Consider the following 23,480-nt stretch of genomic DNA (forward strand, 5'->3'; position numbering starts at 1 on the left):
ACATTAATGCATGCACTAGGCAGTGTGCTTAGCCGGTCAAAAAACGCATTAGCAGCCAGTTTCAGAAACCGATTTGTCGCAAAGAAATCGAATGGCAAGTAATACTAATAGCAAAGCAATCAAAATGCAACCTTTATTAGAAAATTAAAGCTTGATTCCATGTAATGCAATTGTAATTATTGTTTTCTAGAAGAAAACTTGCAAAATATTGACTACACTTAGTACGGCTTGTTTTAACCGATAAATTTATATGAAATTAATAGCCACTTTGTTTCATTTGTCGTTTCGTTTTTAAATAGAACTCCTTTTGTTATGTTAAAACGTAAAACATTATCAATTCATCTTAAGTACATACATAACTTTGTAATAAATAGGGAAAAAGGACAAAATACGTAAAGAGTAAGTTTTTATGAATAAGGAAATAAATTTGATGTGCTTTTTGTTTTTAAATATGACTTCGTTACTGCGGCATTTCTGTTTAGGTTTATTTGAATCAGTTGAACAATAAAACATAAGATGATATAGACATCTGTAATCAACCTCAGATAGGATTAGATATTCCTACCCGAGGTCGGTCACAGATGCGCCGCTACCCCTGAGGACTAAGCTGGAACGCCTCGAAAAAGTCTGTCTCCCTTACCACACCCTTCAAACCGGAACAAAGCAGCGCCTAACACTGCTGTTATTAGGTAGAAATAGGTGTGGCGGTGGTGCTGCCGGAGTTGAACCACAAAGGGTTCTACCACCTTCAAGATACTTCACCTTCAAGATGTAGATACTTCGTTAACAAGTAATTTTAAAGTAATCAAAGCAACTAACTCATGAGCTCAGAGGGTTATGGCACAAAAAATGTAGGCGACATTAAGTAATGTGTCACGTTCAGTCGAACTATCATTAAATAGTAATAAAATGAAGTACTTATTTGCAAAGAAAGCTGATTCATCCAACCTATGTGTTCACATAGGTATATCATTATGTATCGAAAGCTAATAACTGGTCGTGACTAAGGTTAGTTAGTTACGCCGCCAACTCGTTACTGCTTATCGGGAATATCTTGCCTATTACTAGACTGGCTTGGATTGGATAAATGAGTTCACTTAATAATAAAATTAAGAATTAATAAATGATTAATTGTAACCTTCTAAAGTTTATCGGTCACAATCATTTGTATAATACAACATTTGAGCTTTTAATAATCCGTCAATGTAAATGGTCAAGAAAGAAACAAATGTTTAATATGAATTAAGCATTATAGCAAAATAAGGATCAGAGTATAAATTCTTATGCGACATTTAACATAAAAGACATAATAATATATAAATAAAGTAGAGTATTACGACAAATGTACACATAATGTTAAAAATAGTATAGTACGGTTAGTTTTATGAATGAAAGCTATCTAGTATCTAGCGTAGTATGTCTATCAGTTGATTGAAGTGTAGGCGAGGTACGGCGCGCGGCGTCCAGTCGCCCGTCGAGGAGTAACGAGTGATGTCGCGCCGCGTGCAAAACAGACCGCGCCTACAACCCCGCGTGCGTCCTCAGGTGGCGGCGGAGCCCGCTCCAGCTGCCGAGCCCCCGCCCGCGGACCCAGACCCCCAGCCGCCTTCGGATGAAGAACGGGACCCCGACTGGCGGCCTTCGCGCCCCGCCTCACCGCCACAGCGGCCAGACGATATCTCCGAAGGATCTGAAATAACAACACGACCCGCAAGGCCAGAGCCGGCGAGTCGGTACGCGAACCTCAATTACTGGAAGGCGAGACGGGTCACATTTTACCGCAATGGCGACCCGTTCCATCCAGGCGTGGAGTTCCGGTTCAAGCCGGGCAGAGACTTGGTATCGATGGATGCGCTTCTGGATAGACTATCGGAGAGGCTTGAATTGCCGAGAGGAGCGAGATTCATCTTCGGAATGGATGGTGATCGGAAGTATAGACTCGAGGAGTTAGAAGATGGAGCTTCTTATGTCGTGTCATCATACAAAACCTTTAAGGTACGTAATTCCACATTTATTATATAAAAACTACACGTTAATAGTTTTTGTAGCAGTGCAAACCACATTTCCTGCCTTCACATTTACATACATAGTCGTTTGTGCCAGTAAAGTGACGTTGATATACAGAAAATTACGGTTGTTGACGTAAATTTACAGTAAATCATATTTCTAATAGTTTAAACAATTTGTACTAATTAAACATTTGCGTGACTTGTGAAATCATTGTGTACAAATCTTAATGTATTCATATATTCAAACTTTCAGCTAATGATTTGTCCTTGTACTAATCTTTTAAGTAATTATTATATCCGCCGAGCAAAACAATTTGGGTCGTAATAACTTAATGTTGAGAAGAGGGAGTTAATGAAGTATTACAATCAATCTATAAATTGATATATATATAACACTGACTAATTGACAGAAAACTTACACTTTACTTTACTCAAGACATGAAATTTTGAACAATATATTAGTATAAAATAACGGTTGCAGAAAATTCAGCCTTCTAAAGCTATATTAATTGGGAATTAAAGCTTATTTTAATAGTGAAATTCAAATGACATTATGTATTAATATGAATTATTTCATAATTCACAATGGATTTCATAACTGATTGTTAAACCGCGAACTATTAATAATAGGGTTAAAACCAACATACTTTTTTGACAGATGGTATAAACATGGCGACTAGTTAAGACGAGGCCGCGTCCTTGGGTCAGATGTGGGTCGCAGGATAAGACCCACGCACCGTCTCTACCATTTGCATATTGATTACACAACACCAAATTTTCCCTGAACCTCTTCCCCTTTTAATAAACCAACTGCTAAGGAATTCCCTGTAAATACTATAATTATTTTTGGAAAACGAAATTGTGAAAATGAACTACTTGGTAGTTCATTTTCGAATCAGAATTGGTTTCCCAGAAGGTTTCGTGTGTTTAATACGTTACTGAATAGCCCTATTTAAAAAATTGGAGGGCTATTATATTACCATTTTTAAACGGCATCCGAAATGTGAAATTAAGAAATTTTCTGTAATATTAGGATTTTTGCACTCCTTCCTTTTTACCAAATAAACAGTTTCATAATTTCAGGTTTGGGCATTAATCATTTTGTTTTTATGATGACAAGTTACACTATAGCGTAATCAAGAACATTAATTAAGCGGTCGGTGTTATTCATTAAAATTTCAAATGTTCTATAATTACAATGTTCTTTAAAAGTATATTGTAAGAATCATACCTTCATGAGACGTCTAAAGATGGACTTACATATTAAATAACAATCAAATAACTTTCTGTTGTTATAATTAAATAACAATTTTACGCTACCATAATAGGCCCACACGTTTTTATTAAAGTAAAAATTAACGAAAATCTACTTCACAAAAATGACAATTACTACGAGTATATAAAATATACTCTGTCTAATTGCTTTACTTGTTAAAGTTTATTCAACATTGTACAGCCTAGAGGACGGTTCTAGTAAAACTACGAACCATTTGAATATAGTTATAGGGTTAAAAGTTCATAAGTAAGCTGCAGTGATCGGGGGCATTGCACCACCTTGCACTTAGCATGCATCAAGGCAAGCCATTGCTACGCGCTCAACTACACTAACTCAGCATTTTAAGCGCAGATAAGTGTAAAAAATGCCCGTGAACGTAAAACGTGTTAGTTGTTTAGTTGTTGTAATTACGTTAAAATTAATTACATCTAGAGTTTAGAACAATTTATTCCTTGTATCTTACAGGTACTTAATTGTACTTTGTTTTCCATGTTACGATCGTAGATACTGAGTTGAAGCGTTTATCAATGATTTTTCATTTTTCGCTACATTATGTTTACCTATTATATTAACAACTTAAAATAGAAAGATATAACTGATTTACTACTCAAAGATAAATGACTTTTGTAGCTGTAATATAGATTATTATACAGTTAAAGATTTTACAGCTGTCTCATTAAAAAAATTAAATAGATTTTTACAACAAATTAATTTCATTTTTAAATAACCTGTCAATGTTATAATATACAATATATAAACAAACAAACAATAAAATCATTATGATGTGGTACGTGTTTGAAGGGTTTTTTTATAGAAAAGTTCCACACGCGAGCTTAGCAAGCTGGACGGAGCGATATTTCCTAACGAGATGACTATCGCATACCGCATGAATAAGTCAGTTTTTACTCCTATGTTCAAACTATTGATCGCAATTTAATGCAATATTCATTTACCAAAGTAAATAACGATTTCTACACTAATCGGCTCATAGTAGGATTCCGTGTGATTTATCTTTTGGATAAATTGGACCGGATTGGAACCTAAAACATTCATGTTTTTGTAGAAGAAATTTACATTTTTTTAAATTAATTTAAACCTATAGACTAATGATCTTGCAGCGGTTTCGTCACATTGCGCAACGTGTCCGATGCGACGACATACCACTATTTCTGCGCTGTATATTGTATGAAACTCACCACATTATCTTGCTACGAAATTTCTCGTAGACAGCCGAACGTTTGTCGTAGACAGCATTAAATGATCGACCAATTAAAAATACGCCCTTAATCGCGACTGTGTTAATGCCCTAATATACGTAATAGAAATAGTTTCAACGATTCAGTAAGAGATAGCGCCACTAGTATGTGTTAAGGCATGACGCGTCTATAATTTTTAAATGACCATTTGCCACTTCTTAATATATTGTGTTAATAGAATGATTTAATAAAAACGAAATCAAATACTTTGGCTTTATTCATTCTATATACTTCAACTTTGTACACTATGACATCACGTTCAGCAGTTCCTAGAAATTCGTAGCACTTTCGTAACTAAACAAAACTATTAAGGTACATAAACCTATTGATACTTATGAATAACTATGATTCTACTATGCTAAAATAATATTAACAAATTTTTATATCCTCATAAATACTTCATTATAATATTTATTGTTATTTATAGCGGTATATTTTTTTCGAATTAATGTAACCCTTAAATACTATTTTTAGGGTCTTGATCCCTAGCATGCATATTAATAATGGGATTTTAATCTTAAATCTAGATTACTAAACAACATTTTGTAATATCTATATAGCTTATAGAATAATGCGGCGTCTTAACGATCTAGGCGTGGTTTTGTAGAGTCACGTTGGAAATTACATTTACGTGTAATTTAACCACACAACTTATAATATACGTCGTAATAGCCCTGGAAAGTATTATAATGTGATTATTACTTATAATTTATAATATTGTAATGCGCTGCGGTAAAATTATAGGGACACGCCTACATAATGTAGAGTCTACACATACAAGTTGACTTGCTTTAAATTGTATACAGTTTCAGTTTGATTAATACATGTACAAGTTAGAATTAACTTACTTTAAGTTAACAAATTGATGTTTTTAATATTATCAAATTAACATTAGCGAGTTCGTTGGATTTTAATTATTAGAACTTATCTGTTTACCTTGATTACAAAATGGGCAATTAACAACACGTACAATCCATTTAAGCTAGGTTTCTAGGTATACGAGTATATGCAAATTTTCACATGCGTCTGCAATTATCACATCAATCAATCACATTGGCATAAATAATTAGATCTCATATTTTTATATAATATAACTATGGCCCATATATTAGTGTTGTAGTAGCAAAGTTGCCAATAGTAAGTACTCGCCACTAAATAAAAATAATGTGAGGTGACCACTTCCTTTACTTGTATAGCAGATCATTGAATCAATTATTTTTAATTCTGTTCTATTATTCACAATCAACAAACAGACAGTACTTGGCACCAAAGCAGCTTCTTGAATATTTAAATAAAATCTATATTATACTTTGCGATCAGAAATCGTTGATGTCTAATGTATGTATGCATTGCATTTCACATGAAAATAGTAGGTTTTCTATAGTATTTCCAAAACCGCCACGACGAATGACCACGAATAATTGTATATCTCGATGAAGAATATATTCAAAATAGAGAATATTATCTATTAAACTTAAACTAAAAGTGTCGTTTCTCATTAATTGGGTTTGACTATAACCTAACGTTTATAAAAAAGAGTTAACATAATTGCCTGTACTTACTTATTTTCAGGTGTAAAAAATTCACAAATTATGCTTTTGTTCCGTGAAACGTCATTCGCGATCGTAACCAATTTGCATTCAAACTAGTGTCGATAAACAAACGGTGAGCAACTTTAAAAATGTAGGTCAATTCTTGAAAATTTATATGTAGATATAAATAAAATTGTAGTGTCCGCCTGTAATATCAATTAACTAGTGTGGGGAAACCAGGGATCCTAGTGTGGGACTGTGAGTATAGAAACCGTTTATTAACTGACATTTTAATTATTTGTTACTCTTGCAGTTTTTTTTTAAGTAGGACTTAAGTACTAGTTTTACTTAATTCGTTGGACTTGATCCAAACCAATTTGGACAACATCTCAGCAGGTTCAAGCAGTTATAATACGGAGAGTAGATATATTATATGTTATTCGAAAAATGTCTAGAAACTAAAAGTGAAAATAGAATAAAGAGTCGCATAGGATACATCAGTAAGAATATTTGACCAATTATCATTCAAAATTGTGTCGTGAAGTAATATGTGTAATAAAATTCTAAGCTAAGTAAAAATGTATGACTTTTAAATAAATAGAACTTTTTACGGGCAGTAAATTATAGAAAGTAAAGCTAATAAAGTTACCAATTGTACCAAGACTGTAACATAATTTCGCTTTTGGGTAAGTTGCCGCAAACTTGAATTGTCATTCATACTAACAAAATGTTGCCAAACGGAAACGGGTAACTGGATCAAGGTCGACGTGTTGTGAGCAAGCAGCCTTAGCCTCATATTCCTAATTTCTCTTGAATGCGTAATCCCGAATTAGCTGACGGATCGCGTGTTGGTCTATCGTGACCACGTTGGCTTAAGCTGTAATAATTGTCATAAAGGAGTATTAATTGTGCCCTGTACGTCTTAGCGATTTGTATCGGCTAGCAATAAAGTGCTTGGTTACGTGGTTGCGTGGAGTAGCCGAGAGTGACCTTGAGTGGAGCCCTGCCCCGTCCACAGTATTCAAATTCGAATAGTCGGCCACATCCAACCGTGCTACGCGGATTTCTCCAAATTTTTACATATGCTTTTCCTTATGGGCATAAGGGTGCTTTTACTGTGCGAACACGTGGTGCTTAGGCTCTTCTCTGATACGAAGAGTATTGTTTTGCTGGTGCGGACTTATCAGCTGTTGTAGGTCTAGTACCCCATATGACGGCTCCGAAATACGACGTATATTTCTTTCAACTGGTTTTACCAATCCGAATTTGTTGTGATCAATTCATTGGTTTCCGAAATTAGTGATCAAAAAGTGATAGTGTTTTAAGTGCTCAAGTTTCCAAGTGAAGTTCGAATGTTTGTATGAACTCTATTTACTGATTTTTGAAAATCAGTTCCGGTTTCTCAGTTGCTAAGCTAATCAATTAGATGTAAATAGTTCCAGATTGGACTCTGACGTGGTTATCCTAAAAATAATAAGCACTACGTCTAATAAATAGTAAATTAGTGAATACAAAATAAATATAAACATAAAAAGTTACAAGTTCATTTAGTTATCTTTTTAAAATAATAGTAGGATAATAATAAATTGTTTTATATATATTGATATATATTGAATTGTTGCAAAATCATTTATAAAGAAAAAATAAAATGGAATTAACGCTAAAAGTCGTAGCGCTACGTCGTAGCGATAAAAAGTGTATCAGTTCAAACATCAAATAAAATTGTTATATTTTACATAAAAACTAAAAGTAATGCTTAATAAAATACTTCAAAGAACTGGTAACTTTGCGTTACGTGACCAAGTCCCGTATCACATCGTTGTCGCGTGTCAAAGATTTCATCAGCGTCGTTGACATGTAAAGTAAAGAAAAGTAACGCTCCGTGAGACGTTTAACGAGTAATTTGCACATATTACTTTTTCCGCGTATGAAATCTATATTGTAAAACAAAAATAGTATTATACGATCGCACACGTCATGCGTGTTTTGAAATTGATGTTTTTTTTGCTGTAAATAAGGCAGTAAAAACTAGAATGTACTAGTATGTCACGTAACGATAATTTCAATAGTAAAACTTTGTTATAAACTGCATTGTTGCATTTGCCATTGCAACCCTAATAATCTCGTGATAACTTCCATTTAAATATATTACTTTTATGTAAAATTCACTATGGAAAAGCGAATGTTCTTAAATAACCTTGTATATAACATTAAAATACTAGTAAAGTAACAGATTTGCATTTGGGTAATAAATCATCATGGCATGAAACAATAGTGCAAGGCCGCAGACAAAGCGGGCGAATCCCATAATTTTCAGCTTTCAAAACATAATGTATATCGCTTACTGAAAGTTTATGCAAATGTGTATGTCGACCGTCACCCCTCCTGTTGTATGGTAATTAGTTATCAGCTTATGCAGAATAAGCACGACACGAACTGTCCACTAGCCATAGGTACTTGAACTTGACTGGAGGTGTTGAACGCGAGTGACATTTTAGATCTGAAAAAACTCACTTAGTAACACGTTGGCTGGCGATCGGTCTTTGTCTTCGGAACAGTGGCCTTGCATACTTAGTTCAAGCTTGCACTTACGAAGTAAGTAACCATAAAGTTACGGTTCACAGTATAGTTTTTAAACAAAATTTTATAAATCCCAATGCACATAATCATGAAATATAACATTTTTTTCCCCCAATCTATTAAACAGTTTCTGTCTATAAAAATTGGCGCGTAAAAAGTACATAATCGTCGTCTTAGCTCTCGTAGAGAGTTAAATTTCTAAACAAGTGCAAAGAAGAATCGAAGGTGTGGCGCCCAGTACGGAGCCGTTGGCTCTCGCCGGCTGGCAGCTCCATGCTGGACAGCGACGAGGAGCCCTTCGCCGTCATATCCCTGCCAGTTTACGTCCCCGAACCGCCTGTGAGTAAATATAGTCCATACTCTTCAATTTCACGACTAGATAAACTTTATATCCGTTGAATTATATTTCAAATATTTTTGGACAGGAAAATAATAAAGAAATGCAAAATTATTATCCATATGTAAATAAATACCATGTCCATTGTCCATACATGTCTGATTTGTTAACCACAAAATTTCAATTTCAATCAATAATAATTTAATTAAGTATTCTGTAAAATTAACTAAAACATCATTGAATTTAGAAAAGTGGCAAATTTCATCGCCGTAGAAAACATGTAGCGCTATCTTACATCGTAGTATCGCAGCGTAGCATGATACGAATATTTACTTGTCACGTAATATATGGGTACATCTATATGTATAATATGGGTGGTGTATCAACAAAACGAAACAAGGATTTATCACATTATTAATATTATGGCTACGTCAATAATTCCACAAAATAATTTAACGTTTTGTCACAACACGGCAACAAGAAATTAAAATATTTTTATGGTGAAATTATCACAAGAAGCAGAAACAAAGACTTTGAGTAATTACCAAAAGCGTTAATATATTGCGTGTCGTTCAAATTACATAATACAATGTTTTCTCATAAATATTCAGTTAATATGCGTGTGCCGGGGTCTTATTGAAAATGTGATATGTTGCTAGAGATAGGGTAGTGTGGTTGCTAGTAACTTAATGTACGGTATTGTCATGCGTGATTAATTCACTTGAACAGTGTACATACGGCATGAATACTAAATAACGTTTGGCTTGAAACTATAAGGATTTCTTAAGAGTGAACTGAAGTGCTACGGTGTAGGATTTTTAAACATTAATGGGTTGACCAGAACTTAACTATATTTATCGTACAAGATATTTCATAATGATTTGTTTAAAAAAATAATTCAGGTATTATTTTTAATAATAATTGATAATTATGTTAATTAATCTTTAATTAACACCTAGGTTCGGTTGCTTTAATTTGTGTATCTGTTTTTTTTTCTTGCTAAATGAATGTACATTAAATTTATGTACCTACATTTTACTCTCAAATTTACATACATTCATTTAGCAGCAATGCATGTTTTCTTGCGCTGCATTCGTGTTTTCATGGAAGAAACGTAATGACAACAGACTTAGCAGTTTAAGAAATCGTACATCAAATTAAACTAGATATTTAACAATCGCATCACAAGCAAGAGGAATTGGTTTTAAAATATTTCATCATCATTCCGAAATCATTTATTCGCAGTAATTGCAAACAGAAACAAATTAAATTCTCCTTATTCATTGCCATCTTATAAAAAGTATGATTCAGTCTCAATTAATCCACCTGCCAGAATAACATCTATTAAACTTTATTTGTGCAAAGACACTGGAATTACGCTCAAGTCGTATTGGTCTTACAAAACGCCGCAGTCCACTGGCTATGCAGCAATTTGTGACGTGACCTCGCCCGCGACATATATTCCCTCCTCGCTTACACGTGCGGCCTCAACTCGCGAACAGTACAACTAAGAAGCACCTTAGAAGTATAGTCGAAATACCGATCAGCACAAGAGCCAGAAGGTCGCAGTGATTGTATTATTCTAATTGCACGCACAAAACGATAAGCCGTCCTTCAGTCAGCTATCGGCCAAGGACTCCAGAATAATTTGGTAGTAAATGCGGCGAATTAACGTACCACTGCCAGTGGTCACTCAAACGTCAAACCTTTCAGTCGGAAGTCAAAATACCGCGGTTAAGGATCCGTTACTACGCCAAAAGCGCGGAAGATTTAAGAATCAGTATTATGGTGAGTTCATTAGTTAAAATAATGTGCCAACAGTTCATTTTGAACATAAATATAACATTTAAAGAATGACAATAGGCTTTGAATCTAATCAGAAATATATGTCGCTCTTTTACTTATTTCTGTCTAGTTCACGTTTCATCTCTTTTACTGAAGCCTTACAAGTACAACAATTAAAAATAAAGCTTGTAAAAACATGATAATCACTTCTAATTATTCATTTTAACAAAACAAAAAACACAACTGAAGTAAACAACTTGAAGAAACTCTTTTGCATTTAAAAGTATAATTATTTACTACAGCCGCCATTATTACACCTACTCCTTCAAATCGCGACGACAACATGCCACAGTTGGAATCAGGTCGTCATAAGTAAAGTAGGTTAAACCCGTAAATTCATAAGAAATCACGAAAAAATCCGCTTATTTGAATCGAGTGGAACCGAGCGAAATTCCCTCGTTAGCCATAAAATTCTTGAATAAACGGCGGTAAATGGAATTTTTGAATAAACCAGCTCAAATGAACGGCTACCGTGCTCGATAACACGCTCGATGACGTTACTGAAATGATTTACATCGTATGCTTTCAAGTGGTAGGGCCTTCCAGGGCTCGACTCCGTCAACCCCACCACACTAATCTTAGAGTATTTCTAAGCAGAAATAGTCTATATACCGTTGTCAATGTTAACGCTTCTGTAATCTGATAAGAAAACGTCAGTCCCTAAGGTCGAACTTCACTTAATTCTTAATCTTCACTGTAGCAACTTACGAGTATTCGTGATATATGTGGTTCAGTTAGTTTGCACGTTGGTTATAAGAAAAGTTTTAAGATCATTTACGCAACATTTATGTTGAAATATAATTCCTTCTACTCTACTTAATAAAACGCCGACCATGATATAACCGACCAATGGTATGACTAGTTACAATAATAATAAAAACCTGTACTTACTGTACACGTTATGAATAACAATGACACGTGAGATTGCCCTAAAACAATACCAATAAAATATATTATATACATACCTACACAACCGCATACCAAAAGCACATTATTGATTTGATTTGATTATTGGATTAGTCTAAATTGTGGCAGTAACATGGGCTAAAGTAATGTAACTTTGCATTTCAGGTATTATTAACAGACAGGAGTTTTCTTTTTACAATTATTACTCATTCGAAGTACCTGTTTTTCAATGTTTTATTGATATCTTTGTCGAAAGTCAGACATTAGTTATTCAAAGTCCACGTGTTGTCGATTCGTGTGCAAGTTCCGGCGATTCGTTTGCACGCCCATCAAACCGGCGAAATCGTGTCAGGGGCGCCAGACTTGCCAATTTGAAGCGACTGCGCCCAAACTACTAACAATTTTAATTGTACAAAAGGGCTTAAAAGGTTCTAGTACATTTGTTACACTAAATAGTTGAGGGTACTTTGTATAAGGAAATATAAAGTATCAAGAATGTCACAGTTAAATCATATATATGTACATACGATTATATGTATAATTATATGTTAAGTATTTCCTCATACTTATCTCAATAAAATGACACCAAATAGTGTAGACCTAATATTAATCAGTATTACTGTGATGTTTCAAAAGTATTTGTAATCATTTTCTTAATTTTTGTATTCTTCACTTTTATACTAAACTAATGAAATAAATACTTTTTAAATCACGTCACATACACATCTTATCTCGTAACATTCGTTTAACATGTCTCTTTTCAAGGACGATGCAAAATCTTTCACAATGCAAATTTAACGTGCAATGACGTCAATACTCTTACATAAAAAGGTCGAATTTTTAAACATACATTGCGCTCTACATTGTCCATGTATCGTCAATGTAACAATTGTCATCTGATACTAGTTTAGTATGATACATTAATTTACATATAGATAACATAAAAGATTCCAAAGCTGCTTACAGGGAAATGCATCTTTATCGAAATTGGAATTTAACTCCTGTCCTGTCGTACTCCTATTAAAGGTTGCTTTTCATTAGCAGGCATTTCAGTCTAAGTGGATTACTTGCGATAGTAAACTTATGTTTCTTACGCTGCGATCGAATTCTAGATATTTCTGTTTTTATAATTTTGATCATATTTTAAATTTAGGATTACTTGACTAAAAGATGCAAGAAATATAGAGAGTTTATATTTTATTATTAATTAATTATGTGATACCAGGCGGCCAGCTACGGCAAGAAGAACGGCATGTGGTACGGTGGGACGGCGACGGGCACGAGCGGGTGGTCGCGAGCCGGCACGCGCAAGCAATCTGTGGCGGAGTCGGACGCACCACCGCCCGGCGGCGGTGGCAAGCCTACCAGTGGTCGCGTCATCCGCATTATCAATAATATGGACCATTCTATACAAGTGAGTAACCACTAAGATATTTAAAGTGCATTAATAACCTATGTTAGTTCCATAAATAAATCGAACCTGAACCCTATACGAAAAATAGCTAATTAATCAGTCTCTACACTTGCAAATGTTCACAGGCGGCCATAGCCAACCTTCGTTAGTCGAAGAGGCACTTTTAGAGAATAGACAGCGGGCTTATCATTAACATCTTACTAACTACTCTTGCAATTTGTAGTTAATTAATAATAATCTACCACTAAAAAATATAAAGGGAAATATAATATTCTCGGTAATCACTTTGTTGTATGTTGTACGAAAAAAAATTAAGGTCGTTTTACTGTATAACATTCTATTAGGAGCTATAGTACTTAAGAAGTATGAAATGTAATTAAAATGGAATTAAGGTGGTGTTTGCCATTTTAGTGGCCGAAATTTTCGTTATCACAGTCTACTGGCTATAATCACCTACGTGATTACATTGTACCCAAATTGTACCATTTTGAGGTGGTTTAATGGGGCGTTCTCAATGCAAAAACCTTGGAATTTAAACAGCAGCACCGGCGATTCAATTGGCGATTTGCGGCCATAAAAGTAGGTTCCAGCTGCCTTGCAACTAACTTAATGTAACTTAAACACCGTATAACGTTTAGCAAACCGTCGTATAGTTCGTTATTTTCTGCTGTAAAATCATCATAACTCTCATAGCCTTCACATGTCGGTATATCAAATGATAACATCAAACTTTTGAACTCTTTGTATAGGAGGATACGTTCAGAATTAGTCCCTTGTTATTACAAAACATTTGAATGAAAATTGATAAACCTTGTCGATGGACTGGCAGTATTCACAATTTTTTACTACACTCCCTAAACCAAAGGTAAAGATTATTGTTGGGCGTAGGCATCTAAACCGAGAATATATTTACATTCATATATTCACTATGTAAATTAAAATTACCAATGGAAAAATAATCTATATTAATGTTTCTAATATTGTAGGCATCTAATAACCTGCGTTTTGTATAAAACCAAATATTTTTCAGTGTCGTGTTCTACTTAATCTAAGAACAACTCAGCCTTTCGAAGAAGTTTTAGAAGACTTGGGTCAAGTTTTAAAAATGAGTGGTGCGAAGAGAATGTACACAATAACAGGACAAGAGGTAATTAATATTTTCTGGCAATATTTTTTAAAATACCGCTTACTGGTTTAAAGGGTATAAAATAGTTTTAAGCATTTGTTGGAACTATTCCAACTTTGCCTTGAAGAGAAGCAAATGCATCTTATCGATTACAATTTCTACATTCGAACTTGAGATAAATTAAACTTGTCTCGGAGTGAAATTTGTCACGTAACATTAGGAAAAAAGTCCTTTTTTAGTCACAAAAAAACCAAATCCGATAACAAACACGCGCTAAGATAACTTAATAAATGACTTGTGATTAAAGTTTCACCCTAAAGACAAACTTAGAAATATTTATGCCTGCTAATTATTTTCCTTACAGTTCAAAATTTCTCCTACTTTTTTCAAGTCAACTGTCTATTCACTCATAAAGCTCTATCTATATGCACTGTAGTAATAATATTTTCGCTGTTTTAGGTGAGAAGTTTCTCTCAACTTCGCAATGAGTTCGCGGACGTGGAGACATTCTACTTAGGCACAGTTATGGTAGCACCAGCCTTGAGCCCTGGGATCAGTGCCCCGTTGTTAGTTGAATCTCCTATTAGAAGGTATGTCGGTAGTTTGTTTGCTATTGTGCTTTTGATTTTACTCGATAGGTATTTGTTGCGCATATTAAGTTTTCTTACGATGTCACTTCCTAGCCGTATGATTGAATGATCATTCATTTCCTTTAAGTACGTTACCAGGAGTCAAAGGTACTTAATTCGAACCATCAAATGAATAGGGAGATGATAGTTTTGATTTTACCTGCATCATGTAACTCCATTCGAATTTAGATATTTTAAATCTCACACTGTTTTATTCCTCCTTCTAGGTCTAGATCCCGAGGTGCTGTAGCAGCATTACCAGTATCAGAAGACGTCGGTCGAAGACGAGCTCGCAGTAAAAGCCGACCAAGAGTACTCTACGCTCCAGAAGGAGAGATTGTTCGCAACTCAGGTATTACCCTTAATTTAGTACTTATGTGTAATTTAAATTTAAATTTCAAGAGACATTCAAAATGAATATTCGCATGCTGACAACAATTTTGTTACAAATAGAGTATAAAACTTCTCAGCAGAATTTTCGAATGACATATGCAATACCATCTTTAAAATTTGTTTCAGATTATACACTTTTAGAAGTACTTAAAGAAGAGCCGATACGTGTTACGATCCGTGGATTGCGGCGGACATTCTACCCACCAATCCATCACGCACCCATAGATAACATGCCTCCTGACAAGAAACTGCAACTCGACTGGGTGTATGCACATTTCCTTATTACGTTTAATATATTTTAAATAATGTTATTTTAAATATAATGCGGTTAGTATTATATAGTGAACCCGCAAGAGCAAGTAAATAATGTATCTAATAAATAATACTTATAATAATCTTAGAGGAACATGATATTTTTAGTATCAGTTCTATAATTTTTTACAGTTATGGCTACCGCGGAGCTGATTCCCGTCGTAATCTGTGGGTCTTGCCGACCGGCGAACTCTTATACTACGTAGCAGCTGTAGCTGTAATGTACGACCGAGATGAAGAGTCTCAAAGACACTATACTGGTCACACAGAGGATATACAATGGTAAGTAATTTAACTTAAATCTAACCGGAACCTAACTTAATCCTAAACATTACCTATGTCTTAGTAAACCTCACAAATGCCTAAAATTGTGATTACTTAAATATTAATATGATTCTACTCTGCGCACTAAGTTAAAAAGCCTAGTGTCTTTATCTTACCATACAATATTAATTTGTGACGTCCACTACATTAAAGTCTGCGTGTAATATTTTTATAGTATGGAACTGCACCCATCCCGCGAGTTGGTGGCGAGCGGGCAGCGCGGCGGGCGCGGGCGGCGTGCGCAGGCGCATGTCCGCATCTGGAGCACCGACACGCTACAGACGTTGCATGTGTTTGGAATGGCCGAGTTCGAAGTGGGCGTCGCTGCTGTAGCCTTCTCGCAACTGGTAAGAGATTAAATAATTGTAATAAAATAAAACCCTTAATAATCGAAAATTCTTCGCGGGACGCGCTTATCGATAAAATATATTCTTAAGATCTACTGACAAAGACACATTACATTTAATTACAAACTCTAGAAAAGAAAAGTAAAACGCATAGCTATTATACAATGAAATATGTATAATTTTAATAATCTAGATAAATAATCTACTCTGATACAGAATGGTGGAAGTTACGTGCTGGCGGTAGATGCAGGTCGGGAAAGCATCCTATCAGTGTGGCAGTGGCAATGGGGACATCTACTTGGTAAAGTCGCTGTAAGTAAACTTCTAATAAACAATCAATTAATGAACCTACCTGCTAACTGCCTCGAAAATGCGATTACCTGCAAGGCGATGGCTATCTAGAAGCAAAGGTTTGGGCAAAGATGGGCGAAGTTTTGGGCACAGATAAAGCGAAGACGCGGCATTTAATTCACACTTGTGAATTAAATTTTGGGTATGAAAATGTTTTCATACCCAAAATTTCCTACGTGCATACTAAAACGAAATAACACATTAAGTAATTAGTATTAATTCAGAGACGAAAGTTGTAATAGATATTTTACAATATTTTAAAGATAAAGTAAGTAGGTAACAAATTTTTAAAGTGTTTTTTTACCATAAGTATTACCTGGTATAAGTAATATGCAAGTGACGTGTCCGTTAGCTAACCTTGTAAGCCTCAAGGTTGGCCGATTCATCAAGATGTTATACCTACCCGCAATGTAAACACGATAACTGAAACACGGCATACAAAGTCATTACTTTTACAGTCATTTGTTTCCAAAGGACATTGACCGAAGTTTGCTAAGGGTTCTAATGTCTGGTATTTTGTTTTTGTTAAAATTTCATTGATACTTTTATTACTAAACTTTAATAGATTTATATAAAATAAAAATCGTAGGTACTTAAATATTGTTTGCATATAAAGCTTGTACGTGATAACAGTCAGTAGCTAGAGGAAATATGCTAATTACATTTGCACTTTTATAAAAAATTGCAATCAAGTCTACGTTGATTCATATATATGCTACTAAAAACTGTGAATTCTTACTATTAACTTTCTATTTACTCATTAAGAATTATTATACTGCATGGGGCGTAAGTTCGTAAGTCTATAAAGCTCCGCCTACTGCTACGCGGCTACGAAACTCTACGGTACAGTAAAAGTTGTCATCGGTGTAAATTGAATTTTACAACATACGACGGTAAAATGAAATTTGACTACTTACATTGTGAGCATGTGGTTTTTATATACCGTTGCTAAGTAACGAGATAAAAGTAAACAAATTAATAGGAACAAATATTTTGTACTACAGTATAGTACCGGCTCTATGGAATGAGGACAATTATTTTGAACTACAATTACATTGATATAATGTATAAATATTGTTTTAATGTGTTGATATAAACTGCTATAATACCGTATAATTTCTGATGTAAATTACGAAAAGTCACACGATATCACATTTTTTCCTTAGTTTATCAATGAAATCGTTTGAACTTAACTTGAAACATGCAATCGAAAAAGCGTATTATGCAGCGATTTGAATTTACTTGTGGATAATAAATCAGAAAAAAGTTTCAACGTTCCTGACAGAATCTGATATATTTGTAACATTTCAGAAATTTCTTCATGTATTTATTCCAAACTTAGAATAGTTTTCGATTCGTCACGCGCATCTACTGGTCACGCGAATAGTCTAAAGGTATTTTATTACGTCCATGCATTATTCAAACACATAGATTCAAATACTAGAAACGGTAAATTTTGCTATAAAATATAAATACAAACTGAAGGAGATTGTATGTATATAATACGTAATCCACATGCAACACAACATTAATATCTTACGATCTATTAATCTGTGATTTTTACTGCACTCTGGCACTCTCATATGGCATTTAGAAACGAATTTTCTGTGAAAACTTTGGTTTATTAGACCTAATAAAAATTATCGTAAGCTTATATCACGCATTTTTTATAAGTGCAGAAATCAAGATTTATTTCCTTAATATAATGTAATATTTATTCGATTATTTATAGGTGTGAATTATAGTCTAAGCAGTAGTCAACATACTGGACTGTTACACAGTAAGTTACCGTTCAGTCCCCGGTTAAGTACATAAAGGTTTAAATTTAATATAAATCCACTTGCCATCACTATAAAGCTTTTGTTTAATTTAAGTAAAATAAGGTGCTATGACTTATGTACACTATCTAGAATAAAAAATAATTACTATGTTTACCTGGGTACCTATATTTTTATAAAATTAATATATATATTTTTTTAATTTCAGACGTTGCAAGAAGAACTAACAGGTGCGGCTTTCCATCCGTTGGATGACAATTTGCTTATAACACACGGGAAGGGCCATCTAGCATTTTGGAATCGACGTAAAGATGGCTTCTTCGAACGCACAGACATTATTAAACCGGTAAAATTATTCAATAAAATAGGTAGAAGCTTTTTCATTAAAAGATGTAAGCCCGTTGTACATAAAAGTGTAAATCGAACTAAAGCATAATATATAAATCAAGCTAAGTCCGCCATTTCCAATTGGAACTGTAAGTAGGTAATACAATTTTATATGATTAACTCCAAAATATATTCTGTTGTACTTACATTTTTAATAATATATTGAGATTAAAATAGGATGAAATATGTGGGTACAGTACCACTTCGCCCTTATAATGTAGTCTTTATTTCCCGTGATTATAGTTTATCCTTATATTTCCCGCGTTTTTTAATACTTGCTTTCAGGGCTACCAATTGTGTTTTTATAGCCTCGGCTTCTTGGCTTTTAGCCTAAATCGTACTAACAATAAATTAGGAACGTCCCACTATTATCGTTATTTATCGATATTATTTTTCCACAGCCTTCACGTACACATGTCACGTCATTACAGTTCGAACAAGATGGAGACGTGGTGACCGCAGATAGTGATGGGTTTATAACAATTTACAGTGTTGACAGTGATGGGGCATATTTCGTCCGAATGGAGTTTGAGGTAGAAACTTATTGACATCCTTAGATTAACGCAATTTAATGTACAAAATTTCAATAATTAATAATAATTTTTCAGGCACATATAAAAGGTATAAGTTCATTGGTAATGCTATCAGAAGGCACTTTAATATCAGGAGGCGAGAAGGATAGAAAAATTGCAGCTTGGGATTCGTTACAAAATTATAAGAGGATAACTGAAACAAAGGTACCAGTTTTAGATTCTGCGATCAAAAAAATAAATAATTAAATTATATGAATTTTTACAAGAAATTGTTAAAAGAACTTATGAGTAATACCTGAGAATTATTATTCACAGCTTCCTGAATCTGCCGGTGGTGTGCGGAGCATTTATCCACAGAGACCTGGAAGAAACGATGGTAATTTATACATAGGTACAACGAGGAACAACATTATGGAGGGCTCGTTACAGCGAAGATTTAACCAGGTATAAATAATATAAATTATTATCCTAATATTTCTATTACTTTTAATTAAGTTATATTTAAATTAATTTTGTTAATAACAATATGTACTTATAAATTAATTCGTCAGGTCATATTTGGTCATCATAAGCAACTTATGGGTTTAGCTGTTCACCCTGATGATGAAATGTTTGCTACAGCCGGACATGACAAAAACATTGCTTTATGGAAAGGACATAAACTTATATTTGCTACACAAGTAAGTTTTAATAGGGGATATATTACTTTATTTTAAACTTATTTAATAAATTGGCTACATAATTTTCATAGCAATATTTTATTGACTTGTTTTTTTTATGATTCATTATTCTGTTACTGTTTGTATAGGTTGGCTATGAGTGTGTTTCACTGGCATGGCATTCGGGTGGTGGAGCTCTTGCTGCAGGCAGCACAGAAGGACATTTGGTGGTTTTAAATGCAGACGCAGGTGCCCATGTTGCTACGCTTAGAGTTTGCGGATCTCCTCTCAACTGCCTACAATATAACTCTGGTAGTATTTCTTATTACTTATGTGAAATTAATTGCATTCAACTTTCTTAATATACGCATACTATTTTTCAGCCGGCGATCTTCTTGCAATCGGATCACAAAATGGTAGCATCTATCTATTTAGGGTATCTCGAGACGGTTTCTCTTACAAAAAATCTAACAAAATTCGTGGCGCTCAACCGTTAGTTCAACTTGACTGGAGTTTGGACGGGAATTATTTACAGACGGTGACTGCTGATTACGATTTGGCCTTCTGTACGTTTATTAACCTTATTTTTTAGGCACTTGATATATTTTATAAATGATTAAATGCTAATAATAACCCATTTATCGATATTATAGGGGACATTAAAGCCTTATCACCCGAAAAAAGCCCAATAGCCATGAAAGATGTAAAATGGGCTACTTACAATTCAACAGTTGGTTTCCTAGTTTCAGGTAAGTGTTTACGTTACATATTTTATGTCGTTTATTTTTCGCATACCACTAAACCAATGATAATTATATTTCAGGAATGTGGAACAATCGATTCTATCCTATGACATCACTTATAACAACTGCTAGTCGGTCGTCTGCCCACGACCTCTTAGTTAGCGGTGACTCTGATGGATATTTACGTCTGTTCAGGTAACTTTCGTATATTATCTCTATTAAAAATAATTGACTCAATTCGATACCTATTACATAGGCATTCCATCATTTTAAACATCTGTATCTTTAAAACCAGTATGCAACTTCATCCACAAACAAGTTCATGTATGTTTTCAACCAGAAGTGGTTAAAGTAGAGAGAATACAATTAGTCTTAAATCATATTTTTATGTTCCTACAGGTATCCATGCGCTAGTCCTAAGGCTGAATACAACGAGATGAAAGTCTACACTGGAGCGGTATACAGCGCTCGATTTCTTTTCAATGACCGGTGCCTTGTTACGTCCGGAGGATCCGACGCAGCTCTCATGCTCTGGGAGTTAGTGGACGACTAACATCAGCCGGCGCAGGGGCTGCGGCCGCCCGCCGTCGTGGTGGCGCCCCCGACACCCTCCCCGCCCCCCGCGCTGGCTCTCAACCCAACATTCAAAGTTCTATACTTTGATGAACTCGATTGAAGGGATTTTATGATGTACATGACTTATCTTAATTGATTGTCATTGAAGGTAAAACATTTTATAGAGTCTCCGTACTCCTTTGTCTTAATCCATTTCGGATCCAGTGTTGTTGTTGCAATACATATTGAGTCGTTAATAATGTATGGCATACAATTTAAGCGTTACTTACCGAAGGGAATTATTTCTATCACCGTGTTTTAGTGGATCACACGTCTTTAAGAAATAATTTCAAATGAAATATTGAATAGGAATTGAACTTTGTAACTTCAAAGTACCTATCTAATACCATAAAAATATTGTTATTAAATTAGGCAAAGTTTTCACTGCCATTCTTTAAAATAAGAAAGAATATTGAAGTGCATACAAGAATGTATGGCACCGTTCCATACATAGGTAAGGGAAGTTGTTTTGTCATTAGAATAGGATCGAAAGGAATGACGTTTAAGAGCTAATGAGGCACATGCACGCATTAACCTTTCTACTTATATGAATAGAACAATTTGCAAATGGTAAAAATAATTTAAAATGAGATATGTAGGCATATGTTTTGAAACTGATCATTTGATTCGTAATAACCGTTAAAAAGATTAAATAAAGTATTCAATGCAGTATTATGAAATAAAAGAAACAAAGGACCAGCACATAATCGTAGCTTATCACAAAATTACGCTTATGATGTGATATGTGATGCATTTTACTATTATACTGAATAAAAACGAAATTGTTTACCAAATTAATTAAAAGGTAAATACCTAAACATTAATTAAATTATATAAAATTTAACGAATTTTCATAATTTCGTAATGTAACAAACTTTATTGTATAGGTTTAAGTAATTCACTTTAGCACAAATATATTTAATGAACAAAATATGTAGAACAAAATGAAGTTTTTAAAACCATTTTTAAAAGTAAAGTGGCAGGCCACATAACTAAATGAAGAATTTTTATAACCATTTATTGTTTTTATTTAAAACAGTTCTCTTCAATCTTCGTTAGAAACCAAACTACATAAATAATGAGCAATATGAGCATGGCCTTCACCGTGTTTCTGGTAGGTTATTGTTAAAATACTTTAGAACTTTGTTCAATTATTTACTTTAATTAGGTGCCTGTATTTGAAATAGGGCAGGCATTGTAAATTATGCTTCAATTTACAGTATACTTATTTGTCACTAGCGCATACCGTGGACAGTAGAAATATAATATTATTTAGTAGTAAGTTATTGAAACTTAATTTAATAGGCAGGTTTAATTATTTATAATTTAGATTCTTGTATACTTTGTACTGCCTCATGGAACTTCATCTGTTTGAAAAACGACGTTCAGATACTTTTAGAGTTTAATTATGTTATCTATGTCAATAATCTTATGAAAGAAGTATTTTACCCACTTTATTTACGATTAAATCATTCAATAGGAAAAAGTAGCATTTAAATATGCAAAATAATTTGTTTTAAACTCATATTTTTGCAAGACCTATTAATCTATGAATGAAATACTCATAAACACACTCAATTGTATCTATTTCAGATGTTTTATATTTTCGATTTTTTATTTATTTATAACTTTTTGTTTTAATGTCAGTCGTACTAAATTCGATATTGTTAAATTTAAGTTCATAAACTATGTTTATAAATGAAAAACTGTCTACTGAATTATCATACCCATCGATATTGTAGCCTGAAATATATTATTATTATATATTATTACAATTATTGTTATAAATGCCGTTTATATATTGAAATAAACAAGTTAGAACCTAATTTCTTTTGATTTTTTATCACAAGCATTTCCTATTTAAATGAATTTATAAGAAGTTTGAAATATCGTTAATAGTTAAAACAGAACCGTCCCTGTGTATTTAAAAGTTTTCACCGATACTCATTGAAATAGCGTAGCAAAAAAAGATCTATTACGAAAATTATATTCACCAAATTATTTTGGACTTCATAAATACTTGACGTTCTGTTCTGTAACTGCTAAATAAATTCCGTACACTTTTACTACACTAGCGCCATTTTGTAGGCTGTTTTCAAACTTATATATTCTGTTTACAGCAGGATAA

At 33.8% G+C, this 23,480-nt stretch overlaps 1 protein-coding gene and 1 long non-coding RNA gene across 2 annotated transcripts; one reads left to right on the forward strand and one right to left on the reverse strand.

Moving 5' to 3' along the window:
- The first annotated feature begins 1,454 nt into the window (after positions 1-1,454).
- On the forward strand, positions 1,455-23,092 carry DCX-EMAP (Doublecortin-domain-containing echinoderm-microtubule-associated protein). The gene is made up of 19 exons (XM_073088026.1): positions 1,455-1,995; positions 12,967-13,155; positions 14,186-14,302; positions 14,741-14,871; positions 15,138-15,262; positions 15,430-15,568; positions 15,748-15,897; positions 16,115-16,286; positions 16,503-16,598; positions 18,624-18,761; positions 19,204-19,335; positions 19,411-19,539; positions 19,651-19,779; positions 19,887-20,015; positions 20,144-20,306; positions 20,378-20,560; positions 20,648-20,743; positions 20,818-20,932; positions 21,137-23,092. The coding sequence occupies exons 1-19, from the start codon at positions 1,492-1,494 to the stop codon at positions 21,288-21,290; spliced, it is 2,991 nt and encodes a 996-aa protein (XP_072944127.1). The 5' UTR covers positions 1,455-1,491; the 3' UTR covers positions 21,291-23,092.
- On the reverse strand, positions 16,161-23,480 carry LOC140753437 (uncharacterized). The gene is made up of 3 exons (XR_012103568.1): positions 23,347-23,480; positions 19,631-19,696; positions 16,161-16,283 (listed from the first exon to the last, which is right to left on the reverse strand). It is a non-coding gene; the product is annotated as an uncharacterized LOC140753437 (long non-coding RNA).

Source organism: Epargyreus clarus, unplaced genomic scaffold (assembly GCF_041222505.1).
Source record: "Epargyreus clarus isolate Ecla_fem2 unplaced genomic scaffold, WU_Ecla_fem_2.2 ptg000026l, whole genome shotgun sequence".
Taxonomy (NCBI): domain Eukaryota; kingdom Metazoa; phylum Arthropoda; class Insecta; order Lepidoptera; family Hesperiidae; genus Epargyreus; species Epargyreus clarus.

What these genes read in the sequence shown, in the direction of transcription:
- DCX-EMAP (XM_073088026.1), top strand. Translation starts at nt 1,492, where the DNA reads ATGTCGCGCCGCGTGCAAAACAGACCGCGCCTACAACCCCGCGTGCGT. An exon ending in ATATGGACCATTCTATACAA is followed by an intron (nt 13,156 to 14,185) that starts GTGAGTAACCAC and finishes AATATTTTTCAG; the next exon opens with TGTCGTGTTCTACTTAATCT. An exon ending in TGATTACGATTTGGCCTTCT is followed by an intron (nt 20,561 to 20,647) that starts GTACGTTTATTA and finishes TCGATATTATAG; the next exon opens with GGGACATTAAAGCCTTATCA.